Source organism: Delphinapterus leucas, chromosome 14 (genome assembly GCF_059928025.1).
Source record: "Delphinapterus leucas isolate spDelLeu-1000000601 "Yukka" chromosome 14, BTC_Dleu_Yukka2, whole genome shotgun sequence".
In the NCBI taxonomy this organism is placed as follows: domain Eukaryota; kingdom Metazoa; phylum Chordata; class Mammalia; order Artiodactyla; family Monodontidae; genus Delphinapterus; species Delphinapterus leucas.
In genome coordinates, this window is record NC_143142.1 from 23,632,751 (window position 1) to 23,660,242 (window position 27,492).

Genomic DNA, 27,492 nt, shown 5'->3' on the forward strand with positions numbered 1-27,492 from the left:
GCGCAAAGCTGCATCCTCCTGGTGACGCCCACCCGACCAGCGAAGGCCGCTTGAACAGTGGCCCCAAGACTGCAAACCCCTACAACCCAGGCCCGTGAGGGGCGGGGCCTCTTCTAGGGGCGTGGCCGTCAAATTGAATTCCCCCAATGGGGCACGAGGGTGGGCGGGATTCTCCCCAGGATTGGTTGGCGCCGTGGCGCGGGGCGGGACCCGCGGGGCTGCTGGCGCGGCTGGACGGGCGGCGCTTGCAGAATTCCGGGGACGGTTGCTGAGCGGGCTTGGCATCCCGGTCGCGGCGCCTTCCGCCTGACCGCTCCTAATCCATCTGTTGGATCCCGAACGACCTAAGCTGAGCCCGTGCCGGGCGGGCAGGCCGGACTAAGAGGTGGGTGTGCGGACCTCAGGGCGGCAGCAGGACCCCCGACGGGTCCGAGGGTGGAACCCGGATAGGTGGACTCCCAGGGTTCTGGGACTCCTGAACCTGGGAGCCCCCACCCATCCACAGGGGCTCTAACCCATGCGATAAAGTTCTGAGGCCTGGGGAAAGGACGCTCACGGACCTCCAGGAGGCTCTACGACCCTCAGGGGTGCTAGTCTGTGGGGGCAGAAACCCTGAGGAAGCTCCTACGTTCCTCTGAGACTCCTCGCAATCTTCGGGGACCTCACACTGTGTGACAGGGAGCCATGGAACTGGAGTGGAGCAGCGCCAGGAATCCCTGAGGAGAAAGAGACTTCCCTGGGAGTCCTAGATTCTGCGTTAGGGACCCCTGCCCCTCAGAAGACATGGGGGAACTCAGAGTGTCCACAGAACCCAAGTCTGGTGATTGCTAAGTGAAGGACCCAGCAGAGGGCGGCTGGGAGGTTGCTACCTGTCCGAGCCTACAAGGATGGGAAAAGCAAGCAGCGACTTGAACAGGCAGAGTCCGAAGAACCCCAACTGTGTGGACTAGGACCTTCCCCAGACCCATTCACTGGATGGGATGACTCGACAAGTGACTGGGGAGGGGGAAGGGATGACTGAGTGATGAATCAACAGGAGCGGGGGCAATCCAGGGGCCATTTCAGTCACCATACATTAACTAAGCACCTACGGTGTGTCATGCTGTGGGCCCTCAAATTCCAGAAAGATATTAGGGCTGCAGGGGGAAGGAAAGAGCTACACTGGGAGGCTGGGCCAGGATTTAGGGGGCCATTTTGATAGGCAGTGATAGAGCAAGAGGGAGTGTCCTGAGCCCCTGAGGGCACTTTGGAAGGGGACTTCAGAAGCTAGAGGTGGCCAAGATTAAATCCATTCCCTGCCCTCTGGGTCTTTGGGATCCTCCTTCCCCCATGACAATCCTCTGGTCCTCTCCAATCCTGTTTGCCTAAGTCCAGAAGCTGGACAGATCAGTTTCTGAAGGCTCTTCCAGCTGAATTGAATTCTAAGTGTGTGAACTGGCAGGAGGAGCGGGGTGCCTGGACACCTGGCTTCATGAGGTCAGGGCAGTTGGCATCAGGGGGAGGGCGGGAAAGGGAGGAGTGGAGAGGGGTGTGTACAGAGGGCTGTCCTCAAGAATTAGAAGACAGAATGTTACCTCCAATGGCTTAAGTTACCTGGGGGAATGAGAGTGGCAAAGGCAGCAAGGACTTGGATATGGGTTTAGCCCATAGCCAGAGGCTGAGCTTTTGGGGTGAGTGGGGGCTGGGCAGGCCCTGGGGATGGGTGGGTGGGGCAGGAAGCTGTGGAGTGTGGTGGGCACCCCCTGGTGGTGAGCACAGCTTGGGTGGGCCTTACTGGGCCCAGGCTTCACAATCCAGGTCCCTACCCTCCCTGTTTGATGCTTAGATATGGCAAGGGCCCAGCTTAGGCCACACAGCAAGCTAGCAGTCCAGCTGGCTGGACTGGAACCAGGGACTCCTACTCTTGGTTTGTTGAGTTTTCCAGCACACTACCCTAGGGCAGAGGGCACCTCCCAGCCAGGAGTCACATCACAGATAAGGATCAAACACCAATGGATAATCATGGCTTAGAGGGGGAAACTGAGGCACAAAGCCCAAGTGCCTGTGGTTTCTAGAGGCCCCAGAAGGCCTGATTCATGTCTGTCCCCTGCAGAATTCCCTGAGCCGGTGTCAGCTGCCAAAGGCACTGGGGAACTCACCAGGAGGGGACGGACGGAGCTAGGGGCCAGCAAGATGGCGGACGAAACATTAGCTGGGCTGGATGAGGGAGCCTTGCGGAAGCTGGTAAGTGGTTCCATTATCCCTACTATGAGGACAGACAAGACAGGCCAGAGAGGCAGGGCCTGTCCAGGATACCTCTCAGCTGACAAGAGGAGGTGATGGGGGAGGGCGCAGAAGGGCTCCGGGGAACAGGGCTAGGCCTGTTCCGCGTGGCCGATGCAGAGGCCCTGGTGGCATGTGCTTGTCCATGCCAGGTGCTGAGGCCTTGTTCCTCCCAGCCCCCCACTGCCACCACCTGTTTAAATAGTAACTGGTAAGGACTCACCCATGTGCAGTCTACAGGTGTGGGGAGGCTGGATTTGCCTCTCTCAAGCAACAGCCTGGGCAGTACCCACACCTGGAGGCTGGCCCAATGATAACAGTAGCAGCAATGATTAATAAGCCAGGGCACAGCAGGGAGCAGTCTGGGCGCTAAGCACACCATCTCACAGAATGGTTACAGTAGCTCCAAGAGCCAGGAGGACACTGAGGCTCAGACAGGTGAAGTCACCTGCCCAACGGCACCCAGCTCGGAAAAGGGTGTGCCAGGATCCAAACAAACCCCAAAAGGGGTCATGGGGGACCAAGAGACCTGGATAAGTCAAGTCCAAAAGAGCCCACAGAGAGAGACAGGCCTTGGGGACCCTTATGAACACAGTGACTTCTAATCTGTCATTTTTCCCACTCTGAGCCTCAGTTTCTTTATCTGTAAAATGGGAGGTGGGGGGAATGTGTGTGAACATAATATCTAGGTCCTACAGTTGGCATGGGGATGGAATGAGGCATGGGCCCAGATCTTGGCATGGAAGAAGGATGGGCCCACTCTATCCCCTTTCCCCAGCTTCTTCTTGAAGCCCGCGCTCCCCGCCAACACACATATCATGCACAGAGAGGATGTGGGGCAATATAGCAGGGCAGGCATGGGCCCACCAGCAAGGGCAGGGTGCACTGGAACTGGAAGAGGGGCCAGAGCTCCACCCCCCAGCCCCTGACCCTTGTCCAGGGGGTAAATTAAAGATTTACCTTCCCTGGGAGAAGGCAAATGACCCACCCCACCCCCATACCATTCCTCTGGAGGCAGGGGCTGGAGCCAGCTAGCTCAGCCCAGTCACTGGGCAGTGCCCAGCCACTGCCATCATCTACCCAAGGCACTCGGCCTCTGTGTCCTCGGACAGCACCTTAGACTTTGGGTGTCTGCCACCGCCACAGGCGCTGTGTGCAGCCTGAGGGAGATGGGTTTCCAAAGGGTCCCACCACGTCAGCTCGACGTGGTCAGAATCCTAATGTGGATAGTGGAGAGAAAGCCAGACCTTTGCTCATCCCCTTCTCTAGGGGTCCACTCTGAGGCTCAGGGTTCTCCAGCCGCCACCCCCCACCCCATGCGGGTTTGGGTGCTGGAAAAGGGTTTCAGAGAAGCCGGAGCATTGGCTGTAGTCCGCCCCCCCCCAACCCCGGCCCCCTCCCTGGGAAAGGACTAGCAAGACCCCGCCCCTCGTCTCGGGACCCCGGAGGTCTTTCCCATTTCGGGACCGGGGTCCTCCACCGCCGGGCGCCCGCCATTACTGCGCCCCAGCGCTGCCGAGGGTCCCGCCCCGGGCGCCGGCCTCCTGGCAGGAGCTGAGGCGTCCGGAGCCGGGTTCCTCCCCGCGGGGCCGGGCCTTATAAGGGAAAGCTGACCCGAGCCCCAGCGTCCGGCCGATCTGGGGACCCGGGACCCGCTCCCAACCTCGGCTCCTGCACATTCCTGCGAACAGGGAGGGGGGCTGTGCGGGATGGAGACACCTGGGGACACGAGCACCACGTGCTCCTCCGCCACATATAGGGACGCCCTCCGCCTCGGTCCCGGGTTCGAGATCGAGCTCTGACACTCACTAGCTGGGTGACCTGTGAACCTGAGTTTCCTCTCTGTAATCGGGGATGTTAAAGCAGGCGGAACTGGGCGGCTTCCTGTCCTGCTGGCTCCTGGCTGGGCGCCTTGCACCGGGCTGCGTGGGAGAGGCGTGGGCGGTGCAGGCGGCTGCCGTCGCGGGGCCCGCGGGCCTTCAGCGCCCCCTGGCTAGGCCACGCTTCACTGCCGGCCGGTCCCCCATCGGTCAACTGGAGGAGCCGGGACTGAGCGAATGCCTGGAAAGTCTCCTCCGTAGTGCTGGTGGGGAGACCGAGGCCCAGGAAGACGCCGGGGCCTGTCAGGCGCCCCCAGCAGCGAGGGTACAAAGTACCCGGAGGCCCGGCCCCCCGGGAAAAGGAAGCACCCTCTTTCCTCCCAGGAGAATTTCACTGGGCAGTTTCGGAAACCCCCCCATCTCCTTCCCTTTCCCCCAGTGGACAATGGCGCTTTGTACTTCCTTCCCTCCCAACAACAACCCCCTCCACTCAGGATGGTGGGGCCTGAGAGGACGGGGAACGGAGGACACACATCAGGGACACTGTGGGCGGAACTTTGTCTCCAGGCCCAAAGGGAAGGGTCATGCGGGAGGGTGACCAGTGGGATGAGGTTGTCCATTCCACAACCCTGCCCCACCCACTCGGGGGATCAGACAGAGGCTCCCATTTTCCGGAGGGGGACACTGAGGCTCCCAGGGGTTGCAGAAGTGACCAAGTTCCCACATCAGCTTTTTTCAGGGAGGAGAACCCCATCTCTGGAGCCCAGGGGGTTGGGAAGGGACACACAGGAGACAAAGGGCTAGTCATTGCATCTCTGAACCTCTTTACCCTCTGCACAGGAGGGTCTGGACCAGCTGTCCCCTCAAGCCCGGAATCTCCTAGTGTACCATGGAGGGCTCTGGGCCTGAGTCAAGGCCAGGACTGAGGGTGGGAAGGTGAGCCTTCTCCACCCCCCCCACATGATAGGCCCCCTTAAGCCCCAGGGCCTCTCTAGTCCAGGCTGGAAGGGTCCCCAATATAGTACAAGGATCTTCAAGGTACCCACCATAGCAGACAGACCCCAGCCACAGAGATATCCTCAGCCCAGGGAAAGCCCTGGAGTCATGGAAACCTGGGTTCAAATCCTGGCTCAGGTCACTTGACCATAAGCAAATCACTTCCCCCTGAGCCTCAGTTTCCTCATCTGTCAAATGGGAGTAATAAATTGCCTAGGGTTTCTGTGAAGTTAGGACAAGTAAGGGGCTCAGCACAGGATCCAGCACATGGTTTCTCAGTAAATGTTACAGATGCCTCTGGGTATCTTGTCCTCACTTGCCCTCACTTCTCTCTCTCCCATCCTGACTGGCTGGAACCAACCATACATAGCTCCGCAAGGTGGGGGGGACCCGAAGTCACTGCCCGCATCCTCACCCACTGCCCTAAAGGGAGGCCATTGTCCCGTCTGACAAATGAGATGTTAACCAAGACCAGGGATGTTAAGGATATGATCCTGACCACCCAGCCAGGACTGGATTGGGGCTGGAGCCAGCTGGGGGTCCTGGCTTGAGCCTTCCGGGAGCCCTCCCATATCTCCTCAGGAATGTGAAGACTGAAGGCTCCCTGGAGGGCTCTGTCACTTGTCTCTACCCTCTTCAGACTGGGACAAGTGAGCTCATGGCTAAGCTGGGCCAGCCCACACTTCCTGCTGAAACCTTTCCCCCTCCCACCAGGCTCCCCTGTAGATCAGGAAGGAATGATGGGAGAAGAGACTAAAAAGGAAGGGAGTAGAGGGTTCCTGGGCCTACCCCTGAATGATTTGGGGGTGGGGGCGGAGGAAATCACTTTGCCTATACTTGCTCCCACCTGGCGCACACCCACACTGGAGGCTTATCTCTGCCATTATCTTCCTGGGGGCCCTGGGCCTGTCCTCTCTCCCTTGAGCCACAGAGGCTCTGTAGGGGGTAGAGGAGTGAGGGGGGCAACAGGATTGGCTGACTGCCCAGAGAAGGTGCCCTTTCCTGGACCTGGTTAGACCAGCCACCCCCAATTTCCCAGGGAGTGACAGGCTAAGAAGCCGGTGGGAGCACCTGTCCCCCATGGACGCCCTCTCTAAGGCCCTGGGTGGACCCTAGTGCACCCAGGGGTGTTGGCCCTCCCACTCTGAGCCCCGGCCCCTTTGCCCCTTCAGTGATGGCTAGAGCAGGACCAGTGCAGAGAGAACAACAGCCCCCAGCCAGGCAGGGAGCTATGACTCCTGAGGGCCTGCCCCTGCCTCAGTTTCCCCATCTGTCCAGTGTGGACGAGGCTGCCACCCATCAGCAGGGCTGTGGTACTTTGGGAGTCTCTCGTGCTCACAGCTAGATTCCAGCAGCCCAATCACCCTTCCCTCCCCAGGGACACTGTTAGGGGCCCGTAGGATGGCCTCCCTCCTCCTGCCACGACTCCCTGGTTCTTGGGGGTTTGATGAAGGGCTCTAAGAGGCAGGAGTCGAGTCACAGGAATGAGCGCCTGACTTGGCACCTGGCACAGGTGGGTGGTTGCTGGCTGCCCACTCTGTGAATCTTAGTCCACAGTGAGCTGTCCAGAAGCCCTCGCTGCATGATCTGAGTCTCCCCCTGAGACCAAGTTTGGGTGGGCAGGCAGGCACATGACAGGCTTGGGGCAGAGGGAATGGAGACAGACCACTCATTGTGCCCCAGGCCAAGCCGTGGGCGGCCAGTGCCCGCCCTCCATCCCTGGCAGCCAAAATGACCTGCCCCTCACCACCCCTTCCCCTGCAGCTGGAGGTCACAGCAGATCTAGCAGAGCGGCGGCGCATCCGCTCAGCCATCCGGGAGCTGCAGCGGCAGGAGCTGGAGCGCGAGGAGGAGGCCCTGGCATCCAAGCGCTTCCGTGCCGAGCGGCAGGACAACAAGGAGAACTGGCTGCAGTGAGTGGCGAGGGGTTGGACATGCAGGTGGGGCTGAATGTGCCAGGGTTCAGCTCGTGTTGTGCAAGTAGGCATGAGCCATGTGTCTGCTGCCCATCTGGGTGTGCAAATGGCAGCGCAGGCATGCATTTGGAGTACACAGGGATGTTGGTGGGCACAGACCACGTGCCAGTCATGGTGTCCTGGCCACGCCCATGTGATATTAGCGCTCAGGTCCATGGGCGTGCATGTGCCAGCATGTAGCCAGAGGGTGTGCACAGCTACCTGCCCCTCTGCCAAGGTTCCAGGTACCCTGTCCTGGCCTCTGCCCTCAGCCCACATCCTCTATGACCTGGCCCTGGCAATGGAGGTTATAGTCATGGTGTCCCTGCAGCTCTCAGCAGCGGAAGGCTGAGCAGCAGGCTGCTCTGGCACGGCTGGCAGGACGGCTGGAGTCCATGAGTGATGTGGAGGAGCTGACCACACTGGTGAGGCCTGGGCCAGGGCAGGGGATGGGGGCAGGGCAGGTGAAGACCTGGACTCCACATACCCGTGGCCCACCCCTCACCTACAGCTGCGAGGCGCTGCTGAGTACGAGGAACGCAAGCTGATCCGAGCCGCCATCCGCCGTGTACGGGCCCAGGAGATTGAGGGTACGTGCCCTGCCCTGGCCCCACCCCTGCCCTGCTGCATGCTGCCCCCAGCAACGCCTCACCCTGACCCCCTGCCACTCACCTGACACCTCTCCCTTTCCCTCCAGCCGCCACATTGGCTGGAAGGTTGTGCAGCGGGCGTCCCAGCAGTGGCTCAAGAGAGGACAGCAGGGGGCGGGCAGCACACAGGCTGGACCGGTGTGAGGTAAGGGGTGTGGGCAAGGTCCTGTGCCCATGGACGCCAGCAGCACAGAGCGCCTATGTGTCTTGGCTAGATTGGTACTTAACTGAGGGGGCCCCCAGCTTGTGTTTGGGGGACAGTGGGACTCTCTCAGGCCTCTGCCCACTCTCCCAGGCAACTTCTAGTCACATGTCTCCACTCCAGAGCTTGTCTCTACCCAGGCCTCCCCCGCAAAACCAGCTTGTCTACACTGCTCCCAGGTTCCTGACTGTCACTCATTACCACCCTGTTGACCTCCCTGCTGGCCTCCCCGCTTCCACACCTACCTTCCATCCCCACACTGGCCATCCAGCCTCCACTCAGCAGACAGAGGGATCTCCCTAAAATGAAAATCAGACCCTGGTACTTGCCCAGCTTAAACCATCTGAGGCTGCCCCTCCCCCTCTGTACAGCCCAGTTCCTTACCTTGGCTTATCAGGTCCTGCTGTCAGGGGCCAGTGTCGGCACTGTTCTCCAGGGAGTGTGGGTGAGAGGTCGGGTCGTGCAGGTTCCCTAAGTGGCCAGCAGAGGGCGCTGGGTCCCTGGTCCTAGTGGACCTACCTAGGGTAGTGGACCCTAGTGGGTCCCTACCCACTAACCCCATAATTAACCAGGCAGAGGCCAGGGGTCAGGGGCCTCCACGCCAGAAACTGATTAAGTCTGGGAGTCCCCAGCAGGTCTCCTGCTGTCCCCAACCCCTGCCATTAGGATCTGGTCATCTCTGAACTGCCCTTGACTAGGCAGTGCCAAGAGGTTGGAAAGTGGGGATCAAAGACGGCCCATGGTGTGCCAGTGACCGTGCTTGTGCAGATGTGCCTGCAGGAAACCGTGTCCAGCCCCTCTGCTTTGCATGCCCTGCCCTGGGTGCCTGCCAGCCTGGAGAGCCTTGGCCACATCCTGTGGGTCTCCCACGGGTCTCCCACAGGTGCCAAAGCCAGAGGAACAGGAGCAGCAGGCAGAGGTCCCAGAGCCAACTCCAACCCCCAATGGCACCAGCCATGACGTGACGACAGTGACACTACTGCTTCGGGCCCCACCTGGGGGCACACCCAGCTCACCTGCCTCAGCCGACAGTTCACCCACCACTACCTCTCCTGAGCCTCCACTGGAGCCTGCCGAGGCCCCATGCCCTGCCACTGAGGCTCTGGGTGGCCCCAAGCCACCTCCCAGCCCGCCCAGGGCTGCCAGCCCTGAGCCCCAGGAGCCTCCAGCCACCCCCAGCACGGAGGGGCAGGTGGTCAACAAGGTGAGTCTAGATGAGGGACAGGGATGCTAGGCAGGTGAGCTCCCCAGTCTGGGAGTCAGGCCCTGCCCATGCCATGTCTCCCCTGCAGCTCCTGCCTGGCCCCACAGAGCCCCCTGCTGCTGATGGCCCTACCAAAGGTCCCTCCGACACAAAGAGAGCAGGTAGGGTTCCAGCAGAGGTAGCTAGGGGCATCTGCCTCCCTGGGCCTCCCCTTCCCTGCCTGGAAAATGGGTTCTTGTGCCTAGATGGCTCCAGTGCCCCTCAGGTCCAGGCAGGCTCTGACACTCCTCCCACTGCTCCTGAGGTGTCCCCACCCCCCCACTCCCGCACCCATGGCCAGAGGCCTCCCTGCAGCCTTGAAAGGCAACAGGCCTCAGGCACATTCTTTTCCCCAATAAGGGAGTGCGCCCATCTCCCATCTAGGAGCCGTGGGCAGTGCTGGCCAGGGGGGTGTCCACCATCCCCATCAGCAGGGAGAATCTGGGCACCCTTCCTCCAGCCCAAGCCTAGCCCCAGCCCCCAGGAGTGTCCAAGTTATCCCGGGGTCGGGGAAGGAGGGGCCTGTAAGAGAGACGCAGCTGAGTGGGGAGGCTAGGAGCTGTGGGAGGTGCAGGATGGTCTGGGGAGGCTGGGGAGGTTGAGGTGCAGGAAAAGGTTGGGAGGCTGAGGAGGTGTGGAAGAGAGGACTACGAGAGGTGGACCCCACCATCCACTCTCCTCTCTCTGCGCCCACATGGCTGCCGCCGCCTTCCCATGCTGCCAGACCTGGCTGGCCCTCGCCCCTGCCAACGCTCCCTGTCTGTGCTGAGCCCCCACCAGCCAGTCCAGAACCGAGGTACTGCCAGTTCCCACAACCCCGGGCTCTGGACAGTCCCTGTCCCATCCAACCACTGACAGCCCTCCTGTCCCTTCTAGAGCCCACCCCCCTCGCCAGCGGACCTTCCCTGTTCCAGCGGGCTGGCTCCGTACGGGACCGTGTGCGCAAGTTCACATCCGATTCTCCTATGGCTGCTGGGCTCCAGGAAGGCCCACTCCGGGCAGCCCTAGGCCCCTCGACCCCTGCAAGGCTCCCAGGCTCCTCCCACATCAGCACCACCCCTGCCTCCTCCTCCAGTGGCCCCTCCTCACGGGGCCCCAGTGACACCTCCTCCCAGTTCAACAAGGATCAGCGAGGAACAGCCCGGCCCCTGGCCCAGCTTCAGAGCTGCCCCAGGGAGGAGGGCCCCAGGGGGCGGGGCTTGGCTGTCAGCCCCCTTGAAAACAGAGCAGGGGGGCCCATGGCCCGCTCAGAGGCGCCCAGTGCCCCGCTAGCCGTGGCCGTGGGCACTGCTGAGCCAGGGGCCAGTATGAAGACCACATTCACCATCGAGATCAAGGATGGCCGGGGCCAGGCCTCCACGGGCCGGGTGCTGCTGCCCACAGGCAACCAGAGGGCAGGTAGGCCTCCCCGCTGCCTCCCCACTGCTGGGGATGACTGCCTGCCGCCACCCAGCTCTGCACATAGGACAGGTGCTGTGGTCAGGGTTCAGGGTGTCTCCAAAGGGTGCACTGGGCGCCATCAACCTGGACTGGAATTACCCTCACCCCACCTGATGCTGACCATAGTCCTTCTCCCTATCCAGAACTGATGCTGGGGCTGCGGGCGCCCCCCACCCTCCTTAGCACCAGCAGTGGGGGCAAGAGCACCATCACGCATATCAGCAGCCCTGGGAACCTGGCTCGGCTGGGCAGTGTCACTCACGTCACCAGCTTCAGCCATGCCTCCCCTGGTAGCCGAGGAGGCTGCAGCATTAAGGTGAGCCCTTCCTCACCCCACCAGCCTCACCATCAGCCGCCTCATGTAGACTGCTTCAGGGTGCAGGGCTCTCAGGGCTCCTCTGCTCTGCTCTTCCCCTACAGCACACGGGAAACTGAGGCCCACAGAGAGAAGGTGACCACAGTCCACAGACAGTTGGTGGCAGAGCTAAGGCCAGACCCCCACCTATCAGCCACTAGACATGTCAGAAGCTCACTCTGTACTGGCCTTAAGCTTCCCACATGATGATCTCTGGTCCTTACTCCAGAATTGGTCGGTTCATTCCTCGTGAACAGATGGGACAACTGAGGCTCAGAGAAGGGTAATAAGGGCTTGCCCCCCTCTTCCTGTAGCAGCCCCAGTGGCCCTGCTCCCAGCCTATACTGAACCTCAGCCCCAAGGTGCAGAGCCGTTCATCTGCTCATCCAAGATCAGCCTGGCCCGTTAGGAGATTGGAGATTAGTGATTACCATCTGCGTCAACATCTCGGGGTGGGGGGGGCCTGGGCAGAAGCACTGAGGGGGGACAGGCAAGGGGGTGCCAGTCAGGTGAGGCAGCAGCCTAGCAGGTGCCACGGGAACTGAATCTGCCGCACCCTTCCATTATTCATTCTGGAGCCCGGGATCAGCTGGCTGGGAGCTCAGCCTGGGAAGGGTTCCCCAGCGGGCCGCCCAGCTGCCCAGGTAATGACCTCTGTGCTGTTCCAGGGGCTGAATGGGACTTTGAGGTGAAATGGCTAGAGCCAGCTTTGGGCTTTCTCAAGGGTGATAGGGAGAGGGTGGGGGCAGGAAAGCACCCTTCACCTCACAGAGCAGGACCTAACTGCTCTCTGCCAAGGGAGTGAGGAGAGGGTGGCTGAGGCCCTTGGGGTGGATGGGAGGTGCCACAGGGAGCGCCAGGTATGACCACCTACTTGCCTCAGTTTCCCCAGCCAGAACCAAGGGGAGGCAAATCGTGTGCCTGTAATGCACTTGCTCAGAGTCTGTGGTTGGATCTGAGCACCAGAGGCAGGCAGAGGACATTTATCTCGGGGATAAGGCACTTGCTACTACAGATTGCTTGAAGTCCCGCCTCTCTGTGCCTCCATTGCCCCCATCGGTTCAAAGCTTTCTAAAACAGCATGGCATGAGGGCAGAGGACGCAGGCTCTGGAGTCCGGCAGACTGGGTCCTCACGGCTAATGCACATAGTGGCCCAGACAGGCCCATGCCTTACTCCCTGCCTCAGTTTCCCCACCTATGGGGCATGGGGCCCCGGCCTCGGCAGTCCTTCAGAACCTGTGCAGACTTGCTGTACTGCCAGTCTGTGATCTCTGCAGGGCCAGGGCCGGGCCTGGCGGTCCGCCTACTTGGGCAGGCCACCCCTCCCCCGCTGCCCCCTCCAGAGGGAGCCCAGAATAGGTTTCTATTTGGGCTACAGCCCCAGCTGGCAGGTGGCGGGCTGGGAGGCCAGCAGGGGCGGGGCAGGCCCACTGCCCTTGCCTTCGCCCTCAGGCCAGCTGCAAAGACTGACTCTGCCAGACAGAAGCAGCAGTCCCTACCACTGCCCCCTCCGTCACCCCACCATAGAGCCCCCACCATCACCATGCCGGGGGTACCGGGGCTCAGGTCTGAGCTGGCCGCAGCCCTCGAGGAGAGATTGGGCCGGGCGTTGGAGGAGCTGCGGGCAGTGGCGGAGGCAGGCCGGGCGGCAGTGACCCAGGCAGCTGAGGCAGCTGCCTCGGCCGTGGAGCCGGTGGCCCGGGCAGCTGAAGAGCTGCGGGCGGAGACAGCAGCGCTGAGCCGGCGGCTGGATGCGCTGGGCAGGCAGGTGGAGGTGCTGAGCCTGTGGTTGGGGGTCCCGCTTGTGCCTGACCTTGAGCCCGAGCTGGAGCCCAGTGAGCTGCTCCTGGCCGCTGCCGACCCTGAGGCCCTCTTCCAGGCGGCCGAGGATGCTGGGACCCCTGTGGCCCACCCGCCTGCCTTCAGCACCCGCCGCCGCTCCTCTGCAAGCCCTGCCCACAGCGGCAGTCTTGTAAGTCCTTACGGGCTGCAGGGAGGCGGGTGGTTTTGAGCCAAGCTCTGCCTCTGCTCAGTGACCCTAGGTGGCCTACCACCTTCTCTGAGCCTCAGTTTACCTATCTGTACAGGGGACTGGGGCACTAGCGCTCCAAGACTGAGGCGAGATGGTGCCAGGCTCCTGGCCCTGAGGCACACGCGGCGGCTGCCCTGGCAGCCCCTGGCCGGGGCCCAGCCTCCAACCCCACCCCCACTCCCTGCTCCTGCCAGGCCGAGCCTCCCTGAAGCAGCTGCCACCTCGGCTCTCCTTACTCTTACAGCAAACAGAGAGGCCCTGCCAGGAGGGGAGGGGCTCTGATAGTTGGGCTGGGGGCTTGTCTGCAAGGCGCTGGGAAGATGCCCTGGGAGGGGTGGGGGGCTAGGTTGGGGTTGGAGGCCCCTTAGGGGGTGATTCATGCTAGGGGGTGTGGGCGAGCTTCAGAGAGGACTTGGCTCTGGGCAGCCCCGGTCAGACACCTGGTCAGGAGCCTATGGGCCCTGGTCCAGCTCCCTTGGTGTGTTGAGGGCGGGCATGTGCTTGCTGCCTGGGCACTGGCCCAGGAGGACCCAGGCTTTGGGAGCAGGCAGGACAGAGCACAGCCTGCCTGGGAGGGGGCTGGGAATGAAGCCGCAGAAGGAACTCAGATTCAGGAGTTAGGCTAGCTTCAGCTCAGATCCCAGTCTGCATCACACTTATAGAAGGACTGTGGGCAAGTCATGCAGCTACCCTGAGCCTCAGTTTTCCCTTCTGTTAAATAGGGACAGTAAAATACCTAGTGTTCATACAGTGCTCACCACTGAATGGAAATCACCATTATTGCCTCCCTTAATTGTATTAAGACAGTTCTGGGTACGTGGGAAGCCCTACAACAAGGCTCTCAGTACCTCTTCTGTGAGCCTGACATCAACATGGTCATCCTTGGACAGGCAGTCCAGCTGGCTAGTGGTATTTCAAAGGCTGTGCCAGAAGCCCCAGGGCCTGGCCCCCTGAACTTTGGGGCATGGTTGGTTTCATTTACACCCCTGCTTAAAGTCCATGCCCTCTCCGCACCACACAGATGGAGCCAGAACCAGCAGAGCCCCCCTCTGCAGCAGTGGAGGTGGCCAATGGCGCTGAGCAGACCCGCGTGGACAAAGCACCAGAGAGGCGGAGCCCTCTGAGCACCGAGGAGCTGATGACCATTGAGGATGAGAGTGTCCTGGACAAGATGGTATGGCCAGATCTGGTGGACTGGGGGTTGGCAGGGGCCGGGACCAGCAGGCACCAGATAGGCAATGACAGGGACTCTGTCTGCAGCTGGATCAGACTACGGACTTTGAGGAGCGGAAGCTCATCCGGGCTGCGCTACGTGAGCTCCGACAAAGGAAGAGAGGTAGAGAGCCCCATGCCCCCCCCTAGATCCAGCTGCTCCCCTCATTGGGGTCCATTTGTGGACACTCCAGCTCAGTAACGCCCTCCCCAGCTTCTTCTCTAGACTCAGCTTCTCCTTTTCTAGACCCAGCTCTTCCCTTGCCTCCTTTCTCCAGATCCAGCTGCTCCGTTCCCTAGCTGCTTCTCTCCCGCTTCCTAGACCCAGAACCAGCTTCTCTTCTCCTTCCTAGGCCCAGTTACTCTCTCCCCCAGCTACTCCTCCTTGCTTCTCCAAGTTCTGTCAAGTACTCCTTCCCTGAATCCAGATACTCCTTCTCCCAGCTGCTTCTCTCTCCTCAAGGTCCACTGATGACCACCTTAGCCTCTGCTTCCTCCCTGCTTCCCCTTCCCTGAACACAGCTACTTCCTCCCCAGACCCAGCTATTCCTTCTTCCAGATTCTAGATTCATTTGCTTCTTCAGATACTCTCAATTACTCCCTCTCTGGATCTAGCTGCTTCCTGCAGGGCCCACGGATGGCCACCCAGCCTCTATGCCCACCCACCTGCTTCTTCTTTAGGCCCAGTTACCCCCTTTGTCAGCTTCTCTCCCAACTACCCTTTCCCTGGATCGAATTGCTTCTCAGATACCTACAATCACTCCATCCGTGGATTTAGATATTTCTTCCTCTAGCTGCTCTTCTCCCTGCTAAGACCTATTTGAAGGCCCGCTCAGCTACTGCCCTCACTCAGCTTCTCCTTCCCTGGCCTCTGCTGCTTCCTCCCTAGATGGAGATACTCCCTCCGGACTCAGCTACTCATTCCCACAGAAACTCCCTTCTTGCATCCAAATACTTTCCCTTTGAGTTCAACTATTCCATGTCCCCTTGTTTCTGAGTGCGCCACACCCCACCATTCCCTCCCAAGTTATAGCTACCCCCTCACCCCCAGCTACTCCTAGAGAGGACCGTTGTCCGCTGTGTCTTCAGTATTGCTAACAAGTTGCCCTCCACCCCATCTGTGTGCCCCGTGTGCCCGTGCATATGTGCTTTGTGGACGATGGCGGCCTTCTGGGCATGCGTGGGGCATTCCCCGCCCAGACCAGCGGGACAAGGAACGGGAACGGCGGCTGCAAGAGACACGGGCCCGCCCAGGGGAGGGCCGTGGCAACACGGCCACCAAGACCACCACGCGACACAGCCAACAGACAGCCGACGGCTCAGCTGTCAGCACTGTCACCAAGACCGAGCGGCTCATCCAGTCCAGTAAGGGGCTGAGCAGAGATCAGGGCTCAGGGTGGGAACATGTCTACCTTGCTGGACCCTGTGCCCATCACACCCTTCCTCTCATCCCTGCCCCCGCAGATGATGGCAGACGGACGGCCCGCACCACCACGGTGGAGTCGAGTTTTGTGAGGCGCTCAGAGAGTAAGGCCGCCCGGCGTCTTCTCATGCCTGCCTGCCAGCCCACCTTCCTCAAACTCTCTCCGAACTTCCATCTGTGTGTCTCTCTGTCCAGCCGTCACTTTCTCTTCTCTGCCTGTGGCTACCTCCATCCCTCTACCAACCTCCCGCCCCATCTCCCACATCCAGCCCAGGACCTCACCCTGCTCCCCTTCCCCTTTCTTGCAGATGGTGGTGGCAGCACCGTGATGCAAACTAAGACCTTTTCCTCTTCATCATCCAAGAAGATGGGCAGGTGAGCACAGGTACCCACTCCCAGACCATGGAGGAGTCAGTGTCTCAGGGGACTTCACTGCACACCCATTCTACAAGAGGGGACACAGCCAGGGAGGGGCAGAGTGGGAGTCAAACCACTCCTGCTTGCCTTGCCATCTCACCTAATTCTCAACCACACCATGGGGGAGGCCAGAGATTTGCTCGGGGTCTTAGAGAAGCCTCCCCACCACACTGAGCTGCTGGTGGCACTGCCACTTCCCAGTGTCTACAGACCATGTCCCATGTCACAGAGCATCTTTACATCTTAGCCCCATGAAGGTGGGATACACCCGATGTTAGAGAGCATTTTGGGGCAGGTAGGATCAGAATTCAGGCTGGGAACCAGAGGGGTCCAGGAACTCTGAGTCAGAGACTTATATTCAAGTCCTTGCGCTGCCCCCCATGCTCTCTGAAATCTAAGGCCAAAGGCCTCTGTTTTCTCATCTTCAGTGGAAGTGGTAAGAGCCCCTCCATACTCTTGTGAAGTTTAAAATGACACATAGAAAAGGCTCAATAGACACTAGCTATTATTATTATTACCATTACTGTTATCACACTGGTTGTCATTAGTTGATAGGGCCCAGAATCTAAGCTCACCTGTAACCTGACGATACAATGAGCCTTCGCAGAAAGCTCCCCAGGGTCCAAGCCTGTTGAAAAGAGCTTGGCTCCCATTTTCTTGTCGTTTGAGCCTCAGTCTACTCTTATGTAAAATGGATGTGATGAGAGCACCTCCCTTGCTGGCCAGCGTTGCCGGTGGTGAAGATACCGCAAGAGAGTAGGATCTGGAGTGTGACAAGGCCCCTCCCTTGACTCGTGGGGATCGAGGCTCAGGAGCGGCCCTCCCCGGCCCTAACAGTGGCATACCCACCCCTCAGTATCTTCGACCGAGAGGATGAAGCCAGCCCGCGGCCCGGCAGCCTAGCGGCGCTGGAGAAACTCCAGGCAGAGAAGAAGAAAGAGCTGATGAAGGCGCAGAGCCTGCCCAAGACCTCGGCCTCCCAGGCGCGCAAGGCCATGATTGAGAAGCTGGAGAAGGAAGGCACCGCGTGGTGAGCAGCAGTTGGCGGGGCGGGGCCTAATGACCGCACGGGGCGGGGTCTGGACTGTGGTGGGCGGGGCCAGAGACGAGAAGGGAGCGGCTGGAGCTGTGGGGGGCGGGGCCTGAAGGTAAAGAAGGTGGGGCTGGGGCCTACTCGGTGGGCCGATGGAAGAGGCGCCCCTTGTAACCCCGCTTCCGACACCACCCCCACAGCAGCTCTGGCGGACCCCGCGCAGCTGTGCAGCGCTCCACCAGCTTCGGTGTCCCCAATGCCAACAGCATCAAGCAAATGTTGCTGGACTGGTGCCGAGCCAAGACGCGTGGCTACGAGGTGAGCTCTGTGAGACCAGGTGGCCAGGCGAGGGCCTCCTCACCCTCACAAGGCCCCAACTGCAGCTGTACCCTTCACAGCCACCATGTCTGGCAGAGAAGATGGGAATTCCTCTTCTGGGATGAAACAGGCTCAAAGGACACATAACATGCCCTACATTCCAGGATAAGTGATTAAGTGGCAGGGCCTAATGAGGGCCCTTGGATGGTGGGCACAGTTCAGGGCCAGACCCCACCCTTAGAGTCCCCTCCTCATTGATCTGTCGGAGGCACTGGGTAAACTTCTGTACATAAGGGAAGGAGTGATGAGGGCATGACCATGGCCCTAGCTGGGTGGTGCTGCGCCTCTTGGTCACTCTGTCCCCCTAAGCAACAGACACGGGAGTTAACAAACTGAGTTGGAGGAGGCTACCTACTGTGCAACCTTGAGCAAGCTACAGGGCCTCTCTGAGCTCAGTTGCCATAGATCTGGATTACCAAAACACTGGAGGGTGAGGACTTCCCCAGTGGTCCAGTGGTTAAGACTCTGGTTAAGACTTCCACTGCAGGGGGCATGGGTTTGATCCCTGATTGGGGAAGTTCTGCATGCATGCCTCATGGTGTGGTTAAAAAACAAAACAAACACTGGAAGGTGGAGGACATAGGGAGCTGACCAGTCTTCCCACTACCCATAGCATGTGGACATCCAGAACTTCTCCTCGAGTTGGAGTGACGGGATGGCCTTCTGTGCCCTGGTGCACAACTTCTTCCCTGAAGCCTTCGATTATGGGCAGCTCAGCCCACAGAACCGGCGCCAGAACTTTGAGGTGGCCTTCTCATCTGCTGAGTAAGTGTGGGTCCCAGCCCTGCTGGTGTCAGCTGGGCGCCTGGGGCTGGGCATCTGGGCCGGGCCCAGCTGCCCTGAGGCCCCCTGGAGCTGGTCAGCTGCACTGTCATTCAGCGGCTGAGACCCCCTTCCCCAGAAAGCCCCCATCCTCTTCCACCCCACCCACCTGTTGCTGAGCGTGCCAGGTGCCCACCGGAACGAAGGAGCCAGAGGCCCGCCTACCAGCCCGGGCCAAGGCCCATCAGGTGGCCCTGTCCATATCCCCTCCATCCTCCCTCTGCCCCCTTCTCCCTCTATCTCTCCCTTTCTCTGTCCTGCTCTCCTCCCACTATCACCAGAGCTTCCTGCTCCCACGGGATCCCGGCTGGAGATTCCAAAAGGAGGATCCTGGCCCGGGCACCGTGCCCGCCCAGCCTATATAGGTGTTGCCAGAGGCTTATATAGGACATCAGCAAGCCCTCCACTTTGGAATCGTTGCCCCTTCTGCTCACCTCACCCTCAGCACCCTCCTCCATCTGTCTTTCTCTATCTTTCTCTTTCTGGTTTCCCCCCGGATTTCTTCCTCTTTCTCCTCCCTCCACCTCCTCTCACGCCTCCCTCACCCCCCTCCCCGGGGCACGGCCCTCCTCTCCAACCTCAGCGCCAACGCCATCGCCCCCACCCCTTGTTCCCTCCCGCTTGCCCCGAGAGTTCTCTGCACCTGTGACTGATCTGGCCCCCCACCCCTGTCTGCATTGCACACCATTAGTGATGGGTAGTGAGCGGCACGTCCACAATGGGGAGGGGGCATGCGGGGGGCTGGCAGACTGCAGCACTGAGAACGTAACTGAACTCATGTCTCTGTGTGTGTATGTGTGTGTCTCTCTGTTCTCCTCCCCTCTCTCTTCTCTGCCTCTTCCCCTGCTGCCCCGCTCGGGTCCCGCCCCCCTGCCCCTTCCCGGCCCCCTACCCTCCCCAGGACCCATGCGGACTGCCCGCAGCTCCTGGACACAGAGGACATGGTGCGGCTTCGAGAGCCTGACTGGAAGTGCGTGTACACGTACATCCAGGAGTTCTACCGCTGTCTGGTCCAGAAGGGGCTGGTAAAAACCAAAAAGTCCTAACCCCTGCTGGGGTCCCACGGTGAGGAATGCCGCCTTGCTCCCCTGTCCCATTATGCTGCCCCGCTGGCATCTGCTCAGTGGGGCACAAAGAAAAGCCAGGGAAATGGCAGGAGTGGGGGTGGGGAAGCAGGGGGACCCTGAGAAGAGCCAGAAGGAGCCAGGCACGGCCTTATCTTCTGTTCAGGACCTCACAGGCAAGACTATTCTCCTCAATGGGCAGTGATGAGCCAGGTGGGCAGGACTGAGATGGGGGAAGCCCAAGAGGCCATGGGATCCCCGGGGAGACACCCGACCCAGCTGGCAGGTCCAGGACAGCTCTCAAAAAAGTGCAAACTAAGCTGGCATCTGAATGACAAGTTCAGGCTAAAGGAGAGGGAGTCCCAGGCAGAGGGATCAGCCAGTGCACAGGGGTGGGGTCGAGGGAGGTGGAGGGCATGGCACACCCAGGAAGGGAAGGAAGTTTATTTAGTCTGGATGTGAGGGGGAGGAAGGGGTCACAGTCAGGAGTCTGAACTTCCTTCTGAGGACAACAAGAGTTATAAAAGGTTTTCAAACAGAGAAGGGATATATGTGGTCTGGTAGCATTGAAGAACAATCCTCGAGTGAGGCCTGGATGAGGGATGGGGAGGGAGGGGATGGACTAGACAGTTAGAGAAGCTTAAGCAGAGGGGTGGGGTTTTTGATGGACCCACTGGGGAGGGAGAAGGAGGGTCAGGGAAGCCTCCCAGGCCTCCAGTTTGTGCACTGGGAAGTTGGGGGTGCCATGCTCCAAGCTGAGGAGCTCAGGAGTGAGGCCAGTTTAACAGGAAGTTATTTCTGGTGGGGGTCCTGGATCCCCAAACCAGCTGTGGCATTTCCTGTCTGGTCATCTCACCTCAGGGCCACAGTAGAGAATTCAGATCCTGAGCTAACTGCCCATTACAGACCAGGAGCTCAGAGGAGAGAGGTGGGCTCAGAGCGTGCCAGGGGTTGTTAGGTCAGAGCTAGGGCCAAAAACTGGAACTCCAGACTCCCCACCTTGTGGCTGTTTTCCTTGCCCCGTCACTTTTCCCACCCATTTTGTAGGGAGAAGAAAAGACGAAGGCCCAGAGGGAGAAAGGGGATTGCCTAAAGTAATGTGAATCAGGGACAGAGCTAGCAGTGCACTCAGATGCCCCTTGGGGCCTGGAGCCATTGTGGGGGGCAGCCCACACGTGCACACATATACTCAGAGAAGCTGTGCAGGTGAGGGAAAGATGGGCATGGTGCTGTCTCCAGGTCATATATGGACTTAGGAGCTGCTGCCCAGCAGGCCAGCCTGGAGGGAGTGGGGCCCAGTCCGGCCCTGTTCCAGTTGGAAAGTGTGACTCAGCCGTGCTGTTGCTCGAATTGCCTGGTGTTTGGCCTGTCACTGGGGCAGCAGGAGCCCTGAGCCGTGAGCCCCGGTGTAAACAATGGCTTTATAAGGTCTCCAGGGAAGACACCAGAGATGGGAGGGAGCTCCACTTTGGGAGAGGCCAGGATCCCTGGGGAGATAGCCACAGCTGGAAGAAGCTGCAAAGAGAGGCCGCCTCTTCACCATAGTACAACTGAAACAAGCTGGGGCAGAGACGACCTCAAGGGCACATAGCACCTCAACAAGAGAGTCAGAAACCTCTCACTCATCCTAGGTGCTTCCAAGGACTCAAATGAAGCAAAGAATGACTATACTATTGCAGAAAAATGGGGAAACTGAGTCACAGGGCAGGGTTTTCTCTAGCTTCCACAGCTGGCCATGAGTAGAGCCTTGACAGAAACAGGTCTCCTGCTTCCCAGCCTTCTTCCCCAAAGGAGTCCTGGTGAGCTGAGAGTAGGCCCCAGCCCTTACATTGTTTGACCTTGAAGGTCTGACCTTGAAGGCACAAGATGGAAGGTAGTCCTGGGCCCTTGGGTGTCTTAGGAACAGGAGCAATTCCTGCCCTCATGCCTTCCCTGCCAAAGGAAACTCACTTAACAACATTGACAGTGCTAACTATATGCCAGGCATGGCACATGGGAGGGAGCAAGTCCTGCCCCTGAGTGTGATGTAGTTGGTCCAGCTCGTATTGATTGGGACACTCATCTGCTTCCCCTGCTCTACCCAAGTGGGTAATAAGAGTTAAAGAACTGTCTCTCAGACATACACACACACCTCCCTGGCCACCATCTCACACAGCAGGGATGTCCCTTGAGGCAGATGGGGGTTCTCAGCCTGCTCTACAGGAGGTACCAAGCCAGGGAGCTGGCAGATAATCCTGGGCCCAGAGGGTCACTGGAGTGGGTCCTGGGTGCAGGGAAAGATTTGAGGCCCCTTGGGTACAATGGCCCAACTGAGAGGCTTGTGCCTGCTGGAGTGTGCCATTGAGGGTGAGAAGGAGGCAGCCCTCCAGAGAGAAGTGGGTGGGGTCTGGAGTGAGGACCTCCCCAGGGCTAGGGGTTGAGACCCCAACCCTGCGCTGGGTCTGCTGCGCCTGGGCGCTGGGATGGGGCAAGGATCTCCTCCTTAATCTCCACATGCCTTCGCCTTGCTCCCCACAGAGGTGCCTCCAGGCTTGGGTGGCTGGGGCCTGGGGCTTCTGCCTTCCTAGAAGGCTTTTCCCCCATTCAGTTGATCAGGAGTCGAGTTTATGGAAGACCAGCGGGCTGTGGCATTGTAAAGACCTCTGGGTAGAGGGTCGCCGCAAGAGTCGGGGCCAGCACTGACAACCACCCCCGTGCCCCCCTCCCCGCAGGATGCTGGTGGACTGCGTACCCCTCGTGGAGGTGGAGGACATGATGATCATGGGCAAGAAGCCCGACCCCAAGTGCGTTTTCACCTACGTGCAGTCGCTCTACAACCACCTGCGGCGCCACGAGCTGCGCCTGCGCGGCAAGAATGTCTAGCTTCCCCACCGCCCGCAAGGCCGCAGCGGCAAGCTGCCGCCACCATCCAGGCACCGTCCCCTCCCTGTGCGCCTGCCCACCGCTGCCCTGTTTGTTGCGACACCTTTCCACGCATACACACACAGCGTTTTGATAAATTATTGGTTTTCAACGACCCTGATTCCTCTCTGCCTCCCTTGGGGGGCTGAATGGAGGTTAGCTGGGTAAGGTGTGCCCACGTCCCCACTCTGGCAGCCAGGCAGCTGGGGATACACGGTCTCCTATGGGTATTCGGGGAGCTCTTATTCCTCACCCGCCCGCATCAAAGAAGGAGTCGAGTCTCGCTGAAGGCGGAAGGGGATTTAGTGGAGCTGGGAAGGGAAGAAAGAGGGTTAGGAGGGACCCCCGCAACTCCATCCCTGCTGGCTCGGGGACTGGGCGTCGGCCCTCAGCGAGGGTGGTGCTCCCGGGCCGCTGAGCGCTTCATTCTGTCCCCAGGGCTCAGGCAGGGTGGTGCCGCGTCCCCAGACCTACAGGTCAGCGCGGTCAGGAGCGCCTTCGGCGGGCCTAGCGGGCGCCCGCAGGTACTCTGGGGGCACAGCCTCGTCGGGCGACGCCTTGCGGTAGAAGCCGAGCTCCTGCACCAGCGCGTTGATCTCCTCGCGAGTCATGTCGCTGAGTGGGATTCGCTGAAGCAGAAGAGGGGCGGGGTCAGCGCGCCGGGCCCCGCCTCTCGCCCCTCCTCCCCACTGTCCACCTCCCCAGGCCTCACCTCCAGTTCCTCAAAGCGTTGGCCCAGCAGCACGAGCTCCGGGTCGGCCCCCGGGAGGTGTTTCATTACAAGGTTGTGGCTGGAGATGGTGTTAAGGTAGGTAGTGGTGGGCGGAGGCAGGTGGGGTCTCCCGGGGACTTGTCGATGTGAACACTGCCTCGTCTGCCCAAGCAGGGCAGGGATACCCATTTACACGTGAGGAAATTAGGGTTCGAAGAAGTAAGGGGGTCTCCTCTCTGTGCCGGTGTCTGTGGCAGTCATCACTAGTCAATTTCTCTTGCCAATCCAAGACCACCTCAGAATTCGCTGGGCAGCCACTATCAATCAATCCCACTTGTCAGTTGAAGACCATTTGTCATCCCTATCTGTGAAGTTAAGTGGAAGGAGATTCTTGCAGATACCCTCCCCTTTCTCCCTCCCCAAGAACAGAAGGAGGATACTAGAGTGGGATGTCCTGGGTGACGAAGGCCTTCACCTGGGGAGGAACCAGAACATCAGACCCCAACCATCTCAAGGTACCAACAGGAAACTGAAGCCCAGTGAGGTCACACAGCAAGCCAGGTGCAGGCTCCTGACTCCCAGCCCAGGGAACCTTCCCCACCCGGTCATTGGGACCATGTTGCCCACCCCCAAAGAGGCTCGGGGGGACAGAACTGGGGATCCCTTCCTTCAAACTCACCTCCTTCAGGCGATTAAGCTGTCATCCCCCACATGTCTGGAGGGGAACAAAATGGCATAGGTCAGGAGTAACACATCTACCCTCACCCTCATTCCCCAGCTGGGCATTGGATTGAGCTGTGAATTACTCCCTGGAACAGCAGTTCCTAAGATGTGGAAGTGGAGGCCCCTTGTGGGTAGAAGGAGGAACTCTGTACAGATGGGAAAGCCGAGGCCCACCCACACCAGAGGAAAAGAGGAGCAAGACCAGAAACCCAAAGGAAACTTACCAACCTTGGGGCTCTTGCCTGCACAACTTACTGACTGTTGACCCATGCCCCATGCCCAAGAGAAATGATCACCCTACCCCCTCAGGCCATAGAGACCTGGACCTGGTCTTTGGCCCCTAGAACCTCAGGGTGGAGGCAGGCCAGAAGGAAACAGCTCAGAACTTCCCTGAGAGGCCCTATTAGAGACACCTACCATCTGGTCCCTACCTCATCCGGTGCAGAGCTGGCTCTCCCTGCCACCTGCAGCCTAGCCCTACAGACCATCTGGTTGCTTCCCCAACAAAGGAGGCTGGGAGGGCCCCTCCCTGTACTCCCTGAAGGGGAGTCCAGACCCCAGGATTACCCATTCTAGTCCTCCCTCCTCCCCGCCCTCGCCACCCCCCCAACTTTTTTCAGGCAGAAAACCAAGGCCCAGAGAGGGTCTGTGATGATCCAAGTTACACAGGGACTTTGGTGGGGCATTTCATGGCAGGGGAGGGTGGGGGGATTGCTGAGGAGTAAGAGTGGTAAGGCAGTTCCCAGCCAGGTGGCAGGGAGGCTCCCAGAAAGTCTTCTGTCTCCCAGGCAAAGGGAGTGAGACCAACCGGAACTGGAGTGGGGAGGAATTCCAGGAAAAAGAGAAGTGATGGGGGGATGGGAGGTTGGGCTCCAGAGGACAGATTTGGGAAAGTCATAGGCTGGAAGAAGTTAGGGGACAGGGCCAATGTGTCTGGGGCCCGATGTCTGGCCGGATGGGGAACTGGGGAGGTTTCAGATTTCCAGGCCTCAAGATCGGTTGTCTCGGGCTTCCACGGTGGGTGCTGGGGCGTTCTGGGGCTGGGGAGTGGGAGGGACAGTCCTGGTGCCGAGGGGGACATGGGAGTCGGGAGGGTCCTGGGTCAGAACGGGCGGTGATTCCAAAGCCAAGGGGCCACGGGGTTAGGGGTCGGTGGTCCCTAGCCTGGGGGCCGCCACACTCACCTCTACCCGGCCTCGGGCCAGGCCGTGTAGACGGTTCCAGTCGGGCCGGAAGGTGGTGGTGGCGGCCGCGACTGCCGCGAGGAGCAGCAGCAGGGGCGGCGAAAGCAGCGGGAGGCGCATTGAAACCCGGCCGAAGATGATCCGCAAGCGAGAGGTGAACCGTCTGGCCACTGCGCCACGTCTGGGCCCGCGAGTTGGCCAGGTCCCTGCTTGAGGTCCCACCCCGCTAGGGACCACGCCCCCAGCTCTCGGTCTCCGCCCAGGGCCTGCGTGGGGGCCGCCCGCGCTCTCCCGGCGGGGTTTGGGCTCCTCTCAGCCCTTTACTTTCCCAGCCCCGAGAGTGTCCACCCTCCCTCTGCTGACAGAGAGCATGGACGCTCCGACAGGATGCGGCCAGGCAGTGCCCCCTCATGCCGGCAGGGGGCGCGGGCGGGATGCGGACGGACACGCGAGTTTCTGGGTCAGACACCCGATTTGAAGATGGGGAAACTGAGGCCTGGGGAATCCTTTTTTGTGTTTTTTATTTCTCTGGATGAAATTCCGATCTGGATTTCAATTTCCTGAGCACACGTGTGGCGATGGGAATATTACGTCGGAGCTGGGAGGATAAAAGGGTTAATACACATTAGAAAGCTCTTTAGAACAGTACCTGGCACAGTACCTCAGAATGGCCCCATGAACTCCGTTTTACAAGTTAGGTAACAGACTCAGAAAGGTAAAACAATTAAGTTGTGGATCTGGGATTTGAACCTAAAACATGCCTGTGTTCATCTCACCAAGACAAAGATAACTAGATCAGCATGCTACTTCCTCTCTTCAAGCCTAAGGCAGACAGCACATTGATCACAATGCTCTTTCCCACCGAATCTAGCCTGGGACTCAGAATCCTCCTCAACATCAAACCAAGGCTGCATTATGACCAGTTTTGCCTTCCTGGGCCCCTTCCTTTATTAAAAAACATATATTAAAAATTGGATTTTACAACTGCTTTGATTTAATAAAATGAATGTAATCCAGGCTGGATTCATGATTACTTATTCATTTTTTTCTTCCGATTTTAAAAGAAGTTAAAATTAAAATATTTTTGTGGACCCCTAAAAGTATGATGGGTCCTAGACACTGAGCCTAACGGAAAAGTCAGTTCTGCCCTTTGTTCATACCCTGCTACCTCCCATTCACTGACTTGATTGTGAAGATATAATAATAATAGGCTTAGGGCTGTTATTTAATATCCATTCTCTATAAATGCATGAGGACACAGTAAATATAATTGGTTCTATCCAGATTATTGAAATGACAGGCTATGTCTAACACTCTATTTACTGCTGTGGAAGTGGGAATTCATCCAAGCTTTCTGAAAGGCAATTTGACACAGTAAATCAAAACCCTAAAAATATTTCTTCTACCCAGTATTCCACTTCTCAGAATTTGACCCAAAGTAATCTTCAGAGAGGGAGTCAATTGTTAGGTCAAGATGTTTATCAAGACACTGTTTATCATGGTGAAAAACTGGAGAGAAGACAGAAGCATGTCACAGCAGGGGATGAGTTAAATAAATGGTGATACCTCCTTAGGGTAGAGAACCAAGCAATTGTTTAAAATGATGCAGCATACTGTTGAATGACATGGAGAATGCTCATAGTTATGGTATTAAATTTTTTTAAAAAGCTATGAAACAGTAATATCAGTTGGGAGTGGTGATGCTCTGGGCTGCAAGTCACAGAAACCTCAAGTTTAACTGGCTTAAACAATGAAAGGAATCTGTTAGCTCAAATAACAAAATAGTCCAGGCAGGGAGGGCTTCAGGTGAGGTTTGATCTGGTTGGTAAAGTCACCAAGACCTGATCTCTTTCCATTCTGCTTCTATAACATCAGCTTATCATTAGCCCAATTACCTTCATGGTGTCAAGATGGCTGCCAGTAGTAACCAGTACCACCACAGACTTCTTCATTCATATCTAACCAAGGGGAAATCTTTTTTTTTTTTTTTTGTAAACTTCTCAGGAGAGAAAACAAGCTTTCTTTCCCAAAACCCCCAGCAAAAGTCTCCTTATATCTCACTAGGTCCATCCATGATCTAATCAAGTGTCTGGGGAAATGCAAATGCTCCCTGGCTTAACCAGTTGGGACCCATTCCTGAAGATTGTCAAGGATATGAGCTGCAATGGATGTATGGCGGCAACAGAGTAGCCAATGGATTTTATAAAATATGTATATATAAATACATATGCCTTCACCAAAAACCATAATCTAAAGGAAACAACCCAAGAAGTCAAAATGGTCATCTCTTGGTAGATGAAATTATAGGTGAATTTTTTTTTCTCCTTTACAATATTTTTCTGTGTTTTCTATAATAAACATGTGTTACCTAAACACAAACAGTAACATTTGTTAACAAAAAGAATGGGTCATATGCCATGGGTTCCCTCTACCCCACCCCACACCCCAGCAAGGGCCTCAGATTGGCTGAATCCAGAGGCCCCGTGGAGCCCATGGCTTTTCTGCGGACAGAGCCAAACCTCAGCACCCCATGGGCCCACGCTGTTCACTGGACAGGTGCCACCAAACCACCCTCATTGCATTAACCTGGACTCTGTGTCCTGGAGGGGCCATAGCCTGGGCTGCTGAGTGTTGACTAGCCAGCTAATGGTAGTGACTGGCCACAAC

The 27,492-nt window shown here is 58.5% G+C and overlaps 2 protein-coding genes across 11 annotated transcripts; one reads left to right on the forward strand and one right to left on the reverse strand.

Moving 5' to 3' along the window:
- The first annotated feature begins 224 nt into the window (after positions 1-224).
- On the forward strand, positions 225-22,788 carry SMTN (smoothelin). Of its 10 annotated transcripts, XM_022550922.3 has the most exons (21): positions 226-385; positions 2,093-2,223; positions 6,843-6,991; positions 7,365-7,458; positions 7,545-7,623; positions 7,731-7,828; positions 8,769-9,089; positions 9,178-9,250; positions 9,853-9,924; positions 10,005-10,526; positions 10,712-10,884; positions 13,978-14,130; positions 14,217-14,292; positions 15,369-15,533; positions 15,633-15,695; positions 15,900-15,966; positions 16,865-17,038; positions 17,242-17,359; positions 18,033-18,184; positions 19,143-19,306; positions 22,017-22,106. In XM_022550922.3, exons 2-20 carry the CDS (start codon positions 2,173-2,175, stop codon positions 19,285-19,287), a joined length of 2,745 nt encoding a protein of 914 aa, XP_022406630.1. In that variant the 5' UTR covers positions 226-385; positions 2,093-2,172; the 3' UTR covers positions 19,288-19,306; positions 22,017-22,106. The 10 variants fall into 10 exon arrangements, with proteins under 10 accessions (XP_089750861.1, XP_022406630.1, XP_089750859.1 ...); XM_089894733.1 differs by having other exon boundaries at positions 15,633-15,966; XM_030764318.2 differs by lacking the exons at positions 226-385; positions 19,143-19,306 and adding an exon at positions 12,804-12,896 and having other exon boundaries at positions 22,017-22,788.
- Positions 22,302-27,382, reverse strand: SELENOM (selenoprotein M). The gene is made up of 5 exons (XM_022550923.3): positions 24,826-27,382; positions 23,598-23,633; positions 23,359-23,393; positions 22,919-22,997; positions 22,302-22,835 (listed from the first exon to the last, which is right to left on the reverse strand). Exons 1-5 carry the CDS (start codon positions 24,943-24,945, stop codon positions 22,677-22,679), a joined length of 429 nt encoding a protein of 142 aa, XP_022406631.1. The 5' UTR covers positions 24,946-27,382; the 3' UTR covers positions 22,302-22,676.
- Positions 27,383-27,492: the final 110 nt, after the last annotated feature.

What these genes read in the sequence shown, in the direction of transcription:
- SMTN (XM_089894733.1), top strand. Translation starts at nt 2,173, where the DNA reads ATGGCGGACGAAACATTAGCTGGGCTGGATGAGGGAGCCTTGCGGAAG. An exon ending in AGGGAGCCTTGCGGAAGCTG is followed by an intron (nt 2,224 to 6,842) that starts GTAAGTGGTTCC and finishes CTTCCCCTGCAG; the next exon opens with CTGGAGGTCACAGCAGATCT. An exon ending in AACAAGGAGAACTGGCTGCA is followed by an intron (nt 6,992 to 7,364) that starts GTGAGTGGCGAG and finishes GTGTCCCTGCAG; the next exon opens with CTCTCAGCAGCGGAAGGCTG.